The sequence below is a fragment of the Pseudophryne corroboree genome, chromosome 6, assembly GCF_028390025.1.
Source record: "Pseudophryne corroboree isolate aPseCor3 chromosome 6, aPseCor3.hap2, whole genome shotgun sequence".
Lineage (NCBI taxonomy): Eukaryota > Metazoa > Chordata > Amphibia > Anura > Myobatrachidae > Pseudophryne > Pseudophryne corroboree.
The window spans coordinates 395,153,413-395,169,793 of record NC_086449.1 but is presented as its reverse complement, the minus strand read 5'-3'; the positions used below and the strand labels follow the sequence as shown (position 1 = coordinate 395,169,793).

Sequence of the window (16,381 nt, the reverse complement as noted above, 5' to 3'; positions counted from 1 at the left end):
GCCATACAAATAGGGTTTAAGATCATTCACAGCACCACATAATAGCCCCTCAGCTACGCAATATCCCACCTCTTTGTTCATGTATTACTGGCTCAAATAAACCACAAGGTGTTCCCTTGTAGATCCCGACAGCCGGCCAATCATAGTACACCCGGAACACCTTGTGGTTTATTTGAGCAAGTAGTTGAACAAAAAGGTGGGATATTGCATAGCTGAGGGGGTGCACTATGATTGGCCGGCTGTCGGGATCCAGGTGCTCAGTATACTGGCACCAGGACCTCGACAGACTGTATGCCGGCAGCGGGGCGAGCGCAAAAAAACCCCAAAAAAACTGTTTAAACCAAACAATTGATTTTTTGTTTTTTAAAAAACAAAACAAAATATGAAACCTTTTTTTCCAACCCTGACTGATGGGAATGACCCCTGGACATGTTTAAAACCGTTTAACACTTTAAACCTGTATAAAACCGTAAGCAAATAATTTTATATAAATGCACAGCAACAAGCTTTGCAAATCAATTCGGGCAGCATTGAACACCAACAGCACATGCAAGGTAGAAGGAAGGGAGACCCATCCATAGAAAGCTTGCACTTGAAATGAGGATTTCGAGACATAATTAAAACATTTCAGCCAACTTTACTGCCACTCAGATCAATGTCTATTTGTGCTGGGTTACAGTCGTTAGGTCGACACAACTTAGGTCAACACTCATTAGGTCGACCACTGAAGGTCGACAATGCCATTAGGTCCACAAGTCAAAAGGTCGACATGAGTTTTTCACATTTTAAAAAATGTTTTGGATTTTTTAATTCTTAACGATCCACGCGGACTACGATAGGAATGGTAATCTGTGCCGAGCGAAGCGAGGCAACTTGCCCGAAGCAGGGCGAGCGAAGCGAGCCATGCGAGGGGACACAGTGCACTTCCCCTTCACTTTACGGAGAAAACTACACCAAAAACCTCATGTCGTTCTTTTGATCATGTCGACTTAATGACCATGTCGACCTTCCATGGTCGACCTAATGACTGTCGACCTAAGTTGTGTCTATCCAACGACCCATACCCATTTGTGCAATATACTGATGGTCAAGTGGAGGATATACAGCAATTCAAAATAGGGGTCACTTCTGGCATAAACAGACCCGTGTGATCACACACAGGCTGATAAACACTTGCAGGCCAAAATTGAACATGCAAGATACAAATGGATGTCAGCAGAGCAGCCATCAGTGGAAGACTGACTGGCCTTGCTTGAGTCCCGGGGGCCCGGACAAAAAGGGGGCCCAGTTGACAGTGGTGTGGATAGCGCCGGGCCGCCAGTGTTGCAGCTAGCACACAGGCCAGCAGCAGCCATGTAGAAACAGGGACAGCACCAGAGACATTTAAAATGTGGTAGCGGACCATTAACCAATCGGAGCTCACAGACCGGCAACCAATCAGAAGTCGCCTGCTCCTGTTTGGCTGCCAGTCAGTGAGCTCAGATTGGCTCATGGCTGGTGTCACATTCGAAATGCCGCTGTCCCCATCTCTACATGGCAGCTGCTTGCCAGTGCGCTAGCTCAATCACTGGCGGCCCGACACTATCCACACTGCTGTGCCATGAGCACCCTGAAGCAACTGCTGCTGTAGAGCCCAGAGGACGAGGAGGAGCCGCTCGCTACTCTCAGCTCCTTCCCTTTCCCATTCTGTGTGTGCTTGGGTGCAGGGGTTCTGATGTTATGATCTAGTGACTGGCCCCGGTCAAATGACTATAGAGCTGCCAGCAGGCATCAAGGCTAGGGAGGAATAGACTGATGCGCAGTCTGCCTGGAGGAGGAGGAGAGGTGGCACACCACATATCCTTCCTCCTCATCTCTCCCCGAATCCCTGGCGCTTCCTACCTCTGCGTGCCTGCACGATCTCTAGGGAAGTTTTCTGCAGCTGCCCTTGCGACCATTGCTTGGGGGATCGGAGGTCACGCTACAGCTCTACCGTGTGCGTCACCTTCTCCCCGTCACACTGTCTCTATTTCTCCACATCAACCATTTCCCTCTACTTGCGACCCTCATCCTCTCCCCATCACCCTCTCCTGAGCATCCTCTCTGTCACAATCTGCCTCTCCCAGTCTCCCTTGTCCTGTCCTTGTGACTCCCTGCCTCTCCCAGTCATCCTCTCCCTGTGACTCTCCACCACATTATCCATAGCCCACACACCTCTTATGTTGCCCGCTTTTCCCGGGAGGATGGGTGGGGGGCTTCACCACATTTTGAATGACACAGCCAATTACATACTGTCCTGATATTCCGTTACTGTCTATTACAACATTGTAAACAAAATGTATGTATGGGATGTAGTTATGTGGCTGGCGGTCGGCAGTCACTGCTGGTCATAATACCCCCCTAAATCTCACCCCATTAGAAACCCGACAGTCGGCATGTCGACTAGCAGGGACTAATCCCACTAATGGGTGTCCATGGCAAGTGCAAGGGGCTTGTGGCGCTCGCCCTACCTGGCGACGGTATGGTGACCGGTGGGTCACACATACCCAACCCGTATGTATACCCTACACAGCTGAAGAAAAGCTGAAAGGAGTCTTATGTCATTCTTTTTACTGTAAAGACAAATCAGAGCACTGACTGAGAATACTTTCCCCAGCCCGAAAGACTTGCAACATTTTACTCAGCAGGGCACATGTCTGTTTCCCTGCTAGTAGATGGGATATTAAAAAGGAAAGACAATGTAATCATCTCAAACAAAACAAAACAAAATAGAATTTACATTTTCATTAGCACTGCTGCAGTGTTAATGTGTTATCTCCATTTCTATAAGATTCAATCATGACTTGGCTTGAGTATAATTTTAACTTATCACAAACTGTATTTCCTTTCCGGGACATTTTCTTTTTATATATAAAGTGAGATTTGAATATTTTCCGTTAAATGGACAGCTGACCTTTTGGGAACACTGAGAACCCAGGCTGGGAGTATTTTCATTTCTAAGCTACTAAAATCACCATAAAGGGAAACCATTTCTAAATACCTCAAATACATTGTGAGTGGATTTGTCTAGTTTTATGTATAAGCAACCCTCCTTTCACCTGAACTAATGCTAGTAGTCTTATAAACCCTTTACTGCCATGTGCAGCATTTTTTACTAATCTTTATGGATTTAGCTGCTTTGCCATATACCTCGGGCACCAAAAGATAAAACTTTAACTCCATATTGTTCCCAAAACCACAGAAGAGTAGCAAAAAGCTTGGGAAACATACTTGCAATTTAAAGGGGAACCAGTTAAAAACCCTGTCTTGTACGAGAGAGATGGATTTAAGAAACACTTATTAGCCCATTGCTATACAATTTAATTCAATATGGCAATCCTTTGTGCTGGGAGGCTTTACAGTTTATCTTCTTAAAAGGGGCTTTCTGATGACTACTGGGCTGGCCTGTCAATTTAATCTGTTATTGCTTTTCTCAATTTCTCACTCTTTTCTAAATCTTAATAAAGCAAAGACTCAGACAACAAGAAAACTACACAAGTTTTGCTGTTCTGGCTGTATATTTGGGCAAAATTGTACAGATCGTGAATTATAAGTGGATCTATAGTAAGGTCAATAAAGCTTGGACAAAAGCATGATATGTAAAAGACCAGAAATGTAGAAAATCTTACTTTGTCATGCTTATGTTTTTCCTTATCCTTTTCTTTTTTCTCCTTTTCTTTCCTCTCCTTCTCTTTCTCTTTCTCTTTGACTTTCTCTTTGTCCTTTTTTTTCTTCTTCTCTTTCTTTTCCTTTTTCTTGTCCTTCTCTTTAGGTTTCTCTCGCTCTTCGGCTACCTTTTCTGGAAGTAGAGGTGACATGGAAGGCAACAAAGAGGGTAGTCGTACTGCATTGGGAGTACTTATCATTGGCAGTGGAATATCTTTAGGCGTTAATAAAACGGGAGTTGATGGTGCCGTTTTCAGCTTTTCTTCTTTGCTTTTGTCTTTCCCTTTTTTATCTTTATCCTTCTTTCCCTTTTCTTTATCTTTCTTTTTATGTTTTTCTTTCTCTTTCTTCCCACTATTCTCCTTCTGCTTTGGTTTTTGGTCGGAGTCATTGACATTTTTTAACATAAATCTGTGCATTTCAGCATCATCATCTCTGGCAGTCTCTTTCCACTGAAGTTTTGAATCTTTGCCACCATCTTTATCTTTGTCCTTCTCCTTGTTTTTATCTTTGCTTTTGTCCTTGCTCCTGTCTTTGTCCTTCTGTTTTTCTTTGTCCTTTTTCTTTATCTTTGTTTTTAGTTCTTTCTTAGCTTTTTTCTTCAAATCTACTGGAGAAGCTATTTTTGCCTTCTCCTCATAGGCTTTGACCAGTGGCTCCGGAGTAGGAGGAGAGGCAGAAGGAGAAGAGAAGCATGGTTGACTGATTGGATTATTTGGTGGAGTTTCTTGGTTGACCTTTCGGATCACCTCATTTATTGAGTCATCCATTGTCCATGAAATATCAGAGCTAGATGTGCCACCTGAAGCAGGCAGTGGTGTGCTACAAGTCTTACCAAGACTGCTGTTAGTAGCTGAAAATTTAGGAGTAGCAGGCTCTGCTATGGTAAGTCTTTTAGGACTAGTAAAAACTTCACCCTCCGATTCTGAACCAGAGGGAAATTCAAAAGGATCAGGTTCTTGTTCAGCACAAGCTCGAGCAATTACTGCATCAATAGAATCCTCAATGGTATTATCAGCCACTGATGGCTTCTTGGATGAGTTTTCTGAATTTAATTTTTCAGAATCCTGTGATGTTGGATTTTGCTTTATTTGTACATTATCCCTTAAAATCTTTTCACTTATTGCAACTATGGGTATACTGCTTGGTGTTTCTAACTTTACAGTTGGCTGAGTACTGGCTGCAGGAGCTTTTGGACTCTTGGGACTCTTAGGACTTTTGGCACGTCCTGGAGATTTTTTCTCTTTTGGCCCACTTTTAGGTGATCGTATAGGGCTACCAAGAACTGTAGCCAGTGGTATAGATTTGGGAGATTTTGTTTTTTGCCCTGGAGAACCTTTTGATTTTGTTTTAGAGATCAATGCTTTAGATTCTGATGGCTTTGAAGAGGCAGTCTGGGGCTTTAAAACAGGAGACAACATTATTGGTTCTGAAGGAGGAAGGGCCAAGTCCGAATTGTCCTGTATGTGAGTAGGTGAAAGAATAGGAGGAACCTTTTGAGCATTTATTGAACTAAGTGGTTCACGTGGTTCCAATGTTCCTTCTAAAATCTCTCCTTTAATATTTGCTAACCGTTGTCGTTTCGCAAAAGGCAGATCTAAAGTTTCAGGACTATCCAAAGGTCTTTTACTTAAATAGTTTTCATCATTAATAGTTTCATCATCTTCCATCTCTCCTTCTTCTTCAAGAGGAAGTTGCATAGCTTCTGCTGATGTCCCACCATCTGTGGGCACTTGCTCCTCTTCTTCCTCTGAAAAAGTTAAGTATTCAAGTATTAGTTGGAGAACCATAGGGGGAAAAAACCCAACACAAAACAGATTAACAAAACACGGCAGTAATTAGAACATTTCTTTAGAAGTCCCTAGTGGTTGCTGGGAGGGGTGATAGAGATTTGGCCTGGCTACCTATTCATGAAAACTGTAATTGTTCAGAATTTATGTGATGGCTGAGCCATGAATTTTACCATTTTATGGATTTGACAGAGGTAGGCAAATGCCTAGATTTAACTTTTAGGTTCTTTGAGATTTCTCAGAGCATCATATTGTCTGAATAGATGAAAATGGAGGGTTTGATTATTATCAAACACAGCGTATCAGATAAACCCTATCACATGGGTGTTGAATTGGTGATCTGGAATTATTTCGTAGTTGCAGGGCCTGGACCTCAAAATAATTGAGCACACCATGAACTCATGTTTATACCAGAATATTCTAAAAGAAAACAACAACGCCATCTTTCAATCAAAAATGACAAGTTTAGTTTTGTGTTTTTAAATGAATTAAGGTTTTGATCCAAAACTTAGCTAACTGATGATGTGACAGGACATTAAAAAAGCTGTACAGAAATGGATACTCTCAACCATCAACTATCAGAAACAAAAACCTACTAGGAATGTACTTCTCAAAAGGGTTCATGTAATTGATTTTTGGTTGGATAAATATTGTCATTGGTTATTTGTCACATCAAGTTAGAGTTCTTAATACATAAAAATGTACATACACACAAGAACATGTTTGCAAAAGATATTATATAGGCTTATGTATATTTTTACATAGACATGTATACTTATAGCTACAAAATGAGATATTTTCATAGTACCAGCATTAATGTACATGGCTTAATGTTTAATTGCAAAGTGTGTTTCCATGCTATAACATGTTACATTTGTTTTGACATACATTTTTTAAACATTAACATTCGCTATAAAAAGGTTTAGTTTTGTTTTAGACCATCCACATTTCTGACACAGCTGTACTACGCACCTACTAACAGTCAGATTTGCATGTAGCCACAGGATAACGAATGCTAGGTACACAAGGAAACCAGGAATGACACTGAATATTACAAATGGGCTAATATATATGGTAATACTGTTGTATCACATAGCTGCAGAGGGTCCTGATAACTGTAGGACTCTGGGGTTTCTATGACTACATACCAGACCAGTCTGTTTACAGGGACTTGCTGCTGACACCACATGAGTATTCCTAGTGCTTTGCCTTTGTTATTTATGATATTCTTTATGATAAGGACATATCCACCTATTTTCTCTGCCTGTCAGATACAATAAATTGGAATCGTAAATCACCACATTTGTGTCACTTGTGATTACGTTAACATACTATTTGATGGTACAGTGTAAGGAAACTGATATTAGGACAAAACGCTCTCACTTGCACAAGTGAAAACCGGAATAAAAACACATTTGTATTCCAGCAAAGCATAACAAACACGCAACTTTAGGTACTGAAGTATAAATAAAATTTAGTGTTAAACAAGCAGGTATTGTAAACATACTCCCTATAGTGGACACAAACTTTAATTTAATATTGTTTTTTTTTTTTTTTTCAGATGAAACACTTCAATAAGATAATTAAAAAAAAAAAAAAACTCAGATAAAAATGTAAAAACTCACTACAGACCTGAGGAATAAGCAACAGCTTGAAATATAAAGGGTGACCTTTTTGCATTTCATCTTAATGATATTCTTGTATATCCACAGGACAAGTAGACTGGCAGCCACTATCCCCAAATGAGTAAACAGGGGGGTCTCTGCCTTTAGAAAACTCAAGTTGCAAGAAGGACGTAGAAATCAAACAAAGGGGTCTATTTACTAAGCCGTGGATGGAGATAAGTGAATAGCGATATAGTACCAGCAAATCAGCTCGTCATTTTTCAAATCCAGCTTGTCACAGGGTAGTTCGACAGTTATCTCCATCCACTTTATCTCCATCCAAGGCTTAGTAAATAGGCCCCTAAATGCCTTGCATCGCTTTTCTGACTTCCTTATATGCTTTTACTTGCCAAGAGAATGAAAAGCTTTAACGAAATTAATTCTGAGCATGTCTTCCATTGTGTCCCATTATCAGCTGAACAACTTTGCTGCATTATAAAAGTACATGGTACAAAATGAAAGGAGACTAGAATATCAAGTATTTAGAAAAACTTTGCAAGTAGGCAATAATTGCTATCAATCTAGAAGGCGGTATGTGCAAAACACATGGACAAAAGCTGTAAAACTTCATAAGATCAGTTAATCTTAAATACAACTTACATGCAACCATTTTGTGTTTGTTAGTGTGGACAATGCATTTTTTTCCCCTTAGTTTAAATTTAATAAAATAAAAATATTTTGGGTCAAAATGCTACAAACTGTAAATATTTTGCATTTAAGTAACCCTGCAAAAGAAAAAGAAAAATGATAGCATTGAGAAATGTGAATAATAAATAGGACTTTAGATCAAGAAACATTACAGTGTATGAGTCAATGAAACCAAAGTTCTTTAGAAGAAATTAAAGCTACACAGCTATTTGTCGGGTTTTTTCGTCACTCTGTTTGGCAGTAAACACGATATAAAACTATTAACTAGTTCAACGGATGCCTTCATTTTAATGCAGGACTTGCCCCACTGCTCTCAGTGACCTTGACAAAATTCTGGAAAAATATCTCAGGACCTGGGGCTCTAAAGCTATTTTAGAATTAGCTTTGAATAATTGTCCCACAATATGAGTTTCTTGATTAATTGCTTCAGATAAGGTCTCGTTTTCTTCGCTGGCCTCCAGTGGCTCCCCCTTATTTCCCATAACCACTTGTCTCGTTCCTCTGTACACCGAGAATGGCAAGGAGGAAAATCAGATACACCAATTCCATTACTTAAGGATTAGCTTTGAGATAACCCTTCATATTCCATTTCTGCCTATTATTAGTGTCATTATTTAATCACGTTTACTTAGTTTGAAACATGCACTAATTGTTTTCAAAAGCTTATTAGTATAAAAGGCATATAAAACATGCAGAAACTGATCCTTTAACTGCGCAGAATCACACCCAAGGTATGCAAAATAAAATTAGGTGTCATTAAGCATCACGATGCTTAAAGTTAAAAAAGCAAACAGTGGGTACTGCATTCATTTATTACATGCCGCAAAGCAACACATAGGAAAACCAATGCTGGCACAAATGCTCCCTTTACATACAGGAGTATGAGTAAGAGCTGTCATCTCACAAGTATTATAAGAAGCAAACACAAACAAAACATTTATTTTCATACTGCACATACATTAAAAAAAAAAATATATATATATATGACTTGTGTCTGTATGTAGACTTGGTTGAATCTTACGTTTACAACTCCCTAATCTGAAGGCCCGTACACACTGGCCGATATATCGGACGTTCACTTGAACGGCCAATATATCGCGGGTCCGTCGGCCAGTGTGTACGGCCGATACGTCTGTGAACTCCGTCGTTCACAGACGTATCACGTCGGCCCCGCAGCACAGCCGACGCCCAATATATCTACCGATATATTGTCGCGTCGCTGTGTGTGTACGGCCGTACACATGCTACGGCGGCCGGCGGTGATTGACAGCTGATCTGGGTGGGCGTGTGTACACGCCTGCCCAGTTCATGTCGTCAGTCCCCGACGGATCGGGCAGTGTGTAAGCTCAACACACTGCCCGATCCGTCCATAGATATATCTGCTGATCAATTGATCGGCAGATATATCTTCCAGTGTGTACCCACCTTAAGAGAGGCACAAATGGGTCAGGAAAGAATGGGAAGTGTAAGCTGAGCAAAGCAAGGATGTAATCACATGAATAGACCTTGAGAAAGAAGCAAATGCATCTGTCAGGAGTCATATATAACTACTGGCGCTCCAACACTGGTGCAAAACACACACAATGAACAGAACCATCAGCAATCGCTTTGTTGGCAGATTGTGTAGTGTGACTGCTATATTACATGAATTCGTACCTATCTATTTGCATTACTTCATTGATCATTGCATTTGATCATCAGCAGTTAAGAAGATTTCCTATTTAATTTTAAATAAGAAAGTTTGTATTTTATCAATGGATGTTTCTATTTAATTAGTACTTTTATGGTGTATGTCTGTATTTCACATGGTACAGAATGCTTTTACATTTACAATGTTGAGATCCTACTTTCTTATGTATATACTTCATTAAACTATTACATTGTGTACAAATTGGATACTGTAATTTTAGGATTTACTAGCAACTCTGCCAAGCCACATCTTCTAGCGGGTGTAGCATGGTTTGCCGGCGGCCAGCACACCGGCACGCCGACAGCGGGGCGAGCGCAAATTAGCCCCTTTCGGGCTCGCCACGCTATTTATTCTCCCTCCAGGGGGGTCTTGGACCCCCAAGAGGGAGAATAGGTGTCGGGATTCTGGCGCCGGTATACTGAGAGCTGGGATCCCAACAGCCGGCAAACTGAATACCACCCCTTCTAACAGTGCTTCCCAACAACCATTGTTCTCAAGACACACAAATGTTGTTAAATCAAAATTAGGCACTGATTAATTCATCTGTGCTGAAGTATGGCTATCCTTAAAACCTGGACTGTTAATGTGCCTTGAGAACTCCAGTTGGGAACCTCTGTGACCTAGCAAAACCAAGCATATATGCTCCAATGTTCTCCATATGTAAGCTTAGTGCATATGCTACTGCTACAGCTGGATGCATCTTGAGAGGCACCAAACTCCGTTTACACACATAACTGCATCTTATCAACTTATCATATTAATGAGCTACAAAATGTGTACATTGGTGCAAAAAAAAAAAAAAAAAAAAAAAGGATGAATGTAACTGAAGAGACTAGAAATGTATTACCCCCAGGAAGAGTAGTGCTACACCATAAAAGTACATGTGCACTTTTCAATACAACATGGGTCTTCAACTTTTGGCCCTCCAGCTGTTGTGGAACTACACATCCCAGCATGCCCTGCCAGTTTTGCTATTAAGGCATGTTAAAACTGATGCAGAGCATGCTGGGATGTGTAGTTCCACAGCAACTGGAGGGCCGCAGGTTGAAGACTCATGCAACACACGATACATTAAAATAACCAATAAAAGGCATTCAATTTTTTTATTTATTTGGGTGTTAAGTATATATAACGTGGACAGAACATGCATTAAAGACGGGATACGGTCATTAGGTCGACAGTCACTAGGTCGACATGGAAAAAAAGTAGACATGAGATTTTTTGACCTTTTTCATATTTTACAATCCACGTGGACTACAATTGGGAACGGTAACCTGTGCAGAGTGCAGCATGGCGAGCAAAGCAAGGGGACACTGGACTAATTGGGATTCCCTATCACTTTACGAAGAAAACGACACAAATAAAAACTAAAAAAAAAAACTAATGTCAACCTTTTTCCATGTCGACATAGTCCATGTTGACCTAGTGACCATGTCAACCTACTGCATGTCGACCAATAGTGGTCACCCTAAGCGTGGTCACCCTAATGCCGCATACCCATTATAGACATATATGCTACCATTTAATTAAATATTAATATCAATAAGATACGGACTATGGGTTTAGTATGATTTGCCGGCACATGGGATGCCGACGGTCAGAATACTGATGCCAGCATCCCGCGGGTTCAAATCCTGAATAGGGGGGGGTAAGAGTTTCCCCACTCTCCCCTACTCCTTAACCCTCCCTTCCCGCCTAACCCTAACCTCCCCCAGGTGGTGCCTAAACCTAACCCTCCACCCACTTAATGCCTAACCTTAATCAGCCAATCCCTAACTGCCCTGGTCAGCAGCTAAACCTGCCCCCCCAACCCGCCTGCTATACTACTGTTCGGGATGCCAGCTGTCGTGATCCGGTGTCTGTCTCTCTGGCCCTATTGGGATTCCGGCAGCGCCATTCTGACTGCCAGGATTCCAGCAGTCAGCATCTTCATCGAATCCACTGATGACGTTTTATCTTTTAGCTGTAACATTATTCAGCATATCTGCGAGTGTCCCATGAGTGGTACCTTCTTAATCATCAATTAAAAGTCTATATTACAAGTGCTCACAAGCTTATGGTGGGTACACACACTGGGCGATATGTTCAATAGAACAGCCGATATATCACTGGCCCGTTGGCCAGTGAGTACCAACAATAGGTCCGTTAACGCCGTAATTTGCAGACATATCACATCGTCCCTGCTGCACACACGATGTATCGTTGCGTGTGTACGGGCGGTCAGCCAACTGCACGTACACATGCTGCAGAGGCCGCCATTGATTGACTGCTGAACTGGGCGGGCGCATGTAAATACCAGCGCCCCGTTTGTGACGTCAGTCATGACGGATGGGGTAGTGTGTATGCACAGCACACTGCCCGATCCAGCTATAGATATATCTGCAGATCAGTTGATCTGCAGATATATCGAGTAGTGTGTACCGAGCATAAGTGGCAATTATCCATAATATTTATTGCATGGATAAAGCTACTGGTTTAATGGTAAACCTGCAGCTAGTTCAATCTGCCCTTATATATCCGAGATATTGTACTCAAACTAAATACAATATTTTTCAGAAGTGCTATGCATTTGTGTTTTCCAGCTGGGTGTAGTATGAGTGGCCGGAGAGCGGGACACCGGTGGCCAGCATACCGGCACCGGGATCCCGATCTCCGGCATGCCAGCGCAAATGAGCCCCTTGCGGGTTTGCTGCACTCGCCACGCTACGCTATTTATTCTCCCTCCAGGGGGTGTTGTGGACCCCCAAGAGGGAGAATAGTTGTCGGTATGATGGGATTCCGGCACCGGTATACTGAGCGTCGGGATCCTAACAGGCGGCATCCTGAATGCCACCCTTCCAGCTGTATATAGCCACCATGAAATTAAATGAACATAATACAATAGAAGGGGTTAACTGAAACACTGAGGTCAAGTCAATATGTGTCACTGAGGTAAGCACTGCATAGTGCAACAACAGGTTATAATTAAAGCTGGCTTAATTGGGATTGTCAGGATTTTGGACATAGTGTTTAAATAAATGTAAACCAGTCATCATGTTACAATGTACCGCTAACAATTAAGCTTACCAGCTATGATTCGGTGAGGTTTATGTAAACTTCTTATGACCTTTCCACTGCAAACCCCTGCAGTAAAATGCAAGCAGGCAGACGCTTATCAATAATAGTTGTGTTTAGGATGCTATAAAGTCCTGCCCGTACTCCCCACTGTTAATGTTGTTGCATGTTCAAACTTTATATTAAAAAAATTATAGTTATAGACATTATACTTCTTTTGTCGGACAGAATCTTGCACCAAGAGCGAGTACTCCCCAAAGTACCTTTTTTTTTTGTAAATGTAATTCCTTTATTTATTGCATTACACAAGTGTGTATGTGAGACCAATTATTTCCGAGAGAGGTAAAAGCAGACTTCTCTTACAGGGGCACTCTGCCTATTTCTAAAATGTAACTTTTATTAGGTACACATCAAGTTTATAGCAAAGAAATTCAATTCAAAATTAGAAGACAAAACCAGGGAAGGGAACCAAAGAAAGGTAAAAGGACGGTGAAAATATAACAAAATCACATAGATAAAATCACAGTGCAAGGATAAACCACTGGATGGCATAATGAATCAAAGCAAAGCATCTTAAAAATAAATATTCATGTGATCACAATGATCAGAACACAATAAACACTAGGCAAGGCTACAACCGGCAGAAACTGCATCACTATAGTAATGAACCATAAGCAGCTGAATGATCAGATTATTCACTTAATTAGGCAGTGATAATTTTTCAGATAATTCTTTACACCTAACATGGGTTTATAGGATTACCATATACATTGGTACAGGTATGATAATATTATACAGTCAAGCGGATCGCAAATTATAGCCACAGGTGTGTTGTGTTTCAGAATAGCTGCTGCTCAAATATGAGCCAGTGGGCAGAGAATAAATGACTTCAAACACCACCAGACCAACATCATTTCCAAACTGCGGCCCTCCAGCTGTTGTGAAACTACATATCCCAGCATGCCCTGACAGTTTTGCTGTCAGAGAATGCTAAAGCTGTGTCAGGGCATGCTAGTATATGTAGTTTCTCACCAGCTGGAGGGCCGCAGTTTGGACATGTCTGCCCTAGTGTAATCAGCACAAGGTCGCAGATAAATTTGTCTTATTGTGGGTTCGGATCACTCTCTGTTGTAGGTAGAACAGCGATACTGTTAGCATCCGCTGCTGTGTTTGTTGGTATGATATACCCGGTATGGATCACTGGCATTGCTGGGTAGCCAGGTATGTTAGCAGCCGCTGCCACAATCTGAATCACTGACAGCCGCCGCTTGGCCGGAGAGACAGATGTCACATCACTTCCATACAACTGTGTATGTGTGGAAGTCCATGCAGCTTGGCTTGGAGGTAGGAAAGAGGAATAAACGGACAGTACAAAGCAGTGGGAACAGGAAGCAACTCACTTCCATATCTCCCCTATAAGGTGGAAGCAGCTGTCACTGCATGAATAACATGAAGTTGGAAAAAGGTGTGTAAATTATTCACCAGCCTTTATGGGAAAGATATACAGTATACACACAAAATGCAAACACCATGATCTCTTATGGACAGTTCCCATACAAATGTGGAGAAAGCAAGCATATCGGAAGAGAATGAAGTAGTAGTTCACGTTATAAAGTACAAACAGTAACAATGTATAAAGTCAAAGATTTCAGCTTGCTGCCTCCACACTGACAAAGGATAAAACGCATTTTTTTCTCATAATTTTGTAATAGTCTGGAATAAAATAAGTGGAACAATGGAAAAGCGCAGTTGGGTTAAACCACACCATGTACAAAAAAAAAAAAAGTAAAAAAAAAAAAATATATAAAGATATTTAAAAAATAAAAAAATGTACATAGGTGGTTAATAGAAGTGTTTATTTATAGGACTTCAAATATTAGGAGTACTATTGGGGACATGTATAAATCATTGAAGCAGTTGTCACTGAAACAGAGAACACTTTCATTTTATATCAATAGATTGCTTTATAAATAGTATGGGAAATGTAATCTTTTGTTCAAATCAAGTAAGTTCTTAGGTCCAGAAGTGACAATTTTAAGATTTCTAAAAATACAAGATACATCTTCAGACTCACGTGGCCTATAGCTCATTAGGTAGCAACAGGACTATTAGTGGACTAATAAGTAAGACAGGCTGCATTGGACGGCTTACCGTAAGAGGCACCAATACTCAGTATGCCAAAACACCGCTGTGCGATATGATACAAAGTCAGATAATTGCCAATACGGGAAACCTCTTGATATTGTACAAGTGAAAGAATTACAGTATGGTTTACATGTAATGTATTGTTTACATTGTAAATAAACAAATAAAGTAAAACTCCACACATTACTTTCCCCCCCCCCCTACACTTCCCCAATCTATTACTTAACAGTACTCTGTGCTCAGTGAATCGAATACAGTACTGGTGGAGAGATTTAAAAAAAAAAAAAAAAAAAATTCTCTGGTAATACAAATCATTTTATACTTGTTCTCACTTCACTTCAAATACTTTGTAAAAGCTGTTACGGGGGGGGGGGGGGGGGGGGGGGGGGGGGGGGATGACAGAGACTCCAATAATTAGACAAGGCTGTGAAAATACCTGCATGTTTGGGCCGGACAGACTGGCTCCACTACACTGGTCTGGAATGCGACTTTTCTTTCTTTTGTATTATTTTGTCTTGAAACAATCACTTGTTTTATAAATCATAAACTTAAATGGGAACGGTGCCTGCACAACGCTGCCCACAGAATAGTTAAAGAAAAACAACAACCTCTTTAGCATCTGCACAACTCAGAGGTAAGGACATATGAACATGTTAATGCAGAAACTACTGAACATAAAACTTGTAACCAAAATGTTACAATCCCATGAGATATTTTTAATTTGTAAATTGTCGCATTTACTGAACTTAGCATTGTGATTTAAGAGATGTCTCAGTAGTAACCTCTATGTACTCCAAAAACTACAGCTTCTATCTACTGAAGCATTTCCTAAAATCCCACAAACACATCATCATTTAAGGCGCACACAGTGAGATATTGTCTATGCCCGATTTTGACTATGCGATTTCCCTTGAACTCCCCCAGAGCCCAGACGCACCGATATTTTCTATACACATGGTGCAATTTTGTCAATGTGCGATTTTTACTATGGCACACTTGAACTAAATAGTCACGACTGACTCACCTGCACAGTCTATATTTTCTTGCAATACCGATCTTGCTGGGCAATTCATCGGTATCGCAAGCTGTGCGCACACGGTGCGATTTGCACTAACTTTCCTTATGATTTTGATTGTATAGTCAAAATTGTAAGGTTACATCGCACCGTGTGTATGCACCTTTACAGGTATATAGAGAACTAGAAGGTATTCTTGGAGCATTTTAATCAGATTAAGAAAACTATATACTGCAAAGATAAGCAAGCAGGAGGGAACACGATCACACTAGATTTAGTATACATTTCTTTACTGAGAGTTGGGGACACAACAAATAGGATAGTAAATTCAGATGAAGGCCCATCAAACACGATTCCTCCTCTACAAGTCTGACATTATTTTAAAGTTTGCCAAAATACGAAAGGTAGACCTAACCCGTTTAATGTCTGGATTGATAACTCATATCCTAATATAGACAATATGCAATATAATTTCTGTCCTACTGTGCGGCCCGCATTTTCACCAGGGCAGGTGAAAAAACATGTGGAATCACCAGTCCACATGTTTTTTGCTCCTGCTGAATTCTGCACCTAGGCAAAACAAAAACAGCCCTGCTATTATATAGGCCGAATCCCTATTCGTGCTAAAAATAGTGGAAAGTCCCGTTTACCCTCCCCCCCATAGTAGATGTTTTGCCTGATTCTGCAGAGC

At 40.9% G+C, this 16,381-nt stretch overlaps 1 protein-coding gene across 2 annotated transcripts in view; it reads right to left on the bottom strand.

The window, feature by feature from the left end:
* The window catches only part of TAF3 (TATA-box binding protein associated factor 3), a 251,817-nt gene that overhangs the window by 33,876 nt on the left and 201,560 nt on the right, over window positions 1-16,381 (bottom strand). For both annotated transcript variants that reach the window (XM_063926823.1, XM_063926824.1), the window contains exon 3: window positions 3,648-5,434. In XM_063926823.1, the coding sequence (XP_063782893.1) occupies window positions 3,648-5,434 (1,787 nt within the window). The remainder of the gene's footprint in view (window positions 1-3,647; window positions 5,435-16,381) is intronic.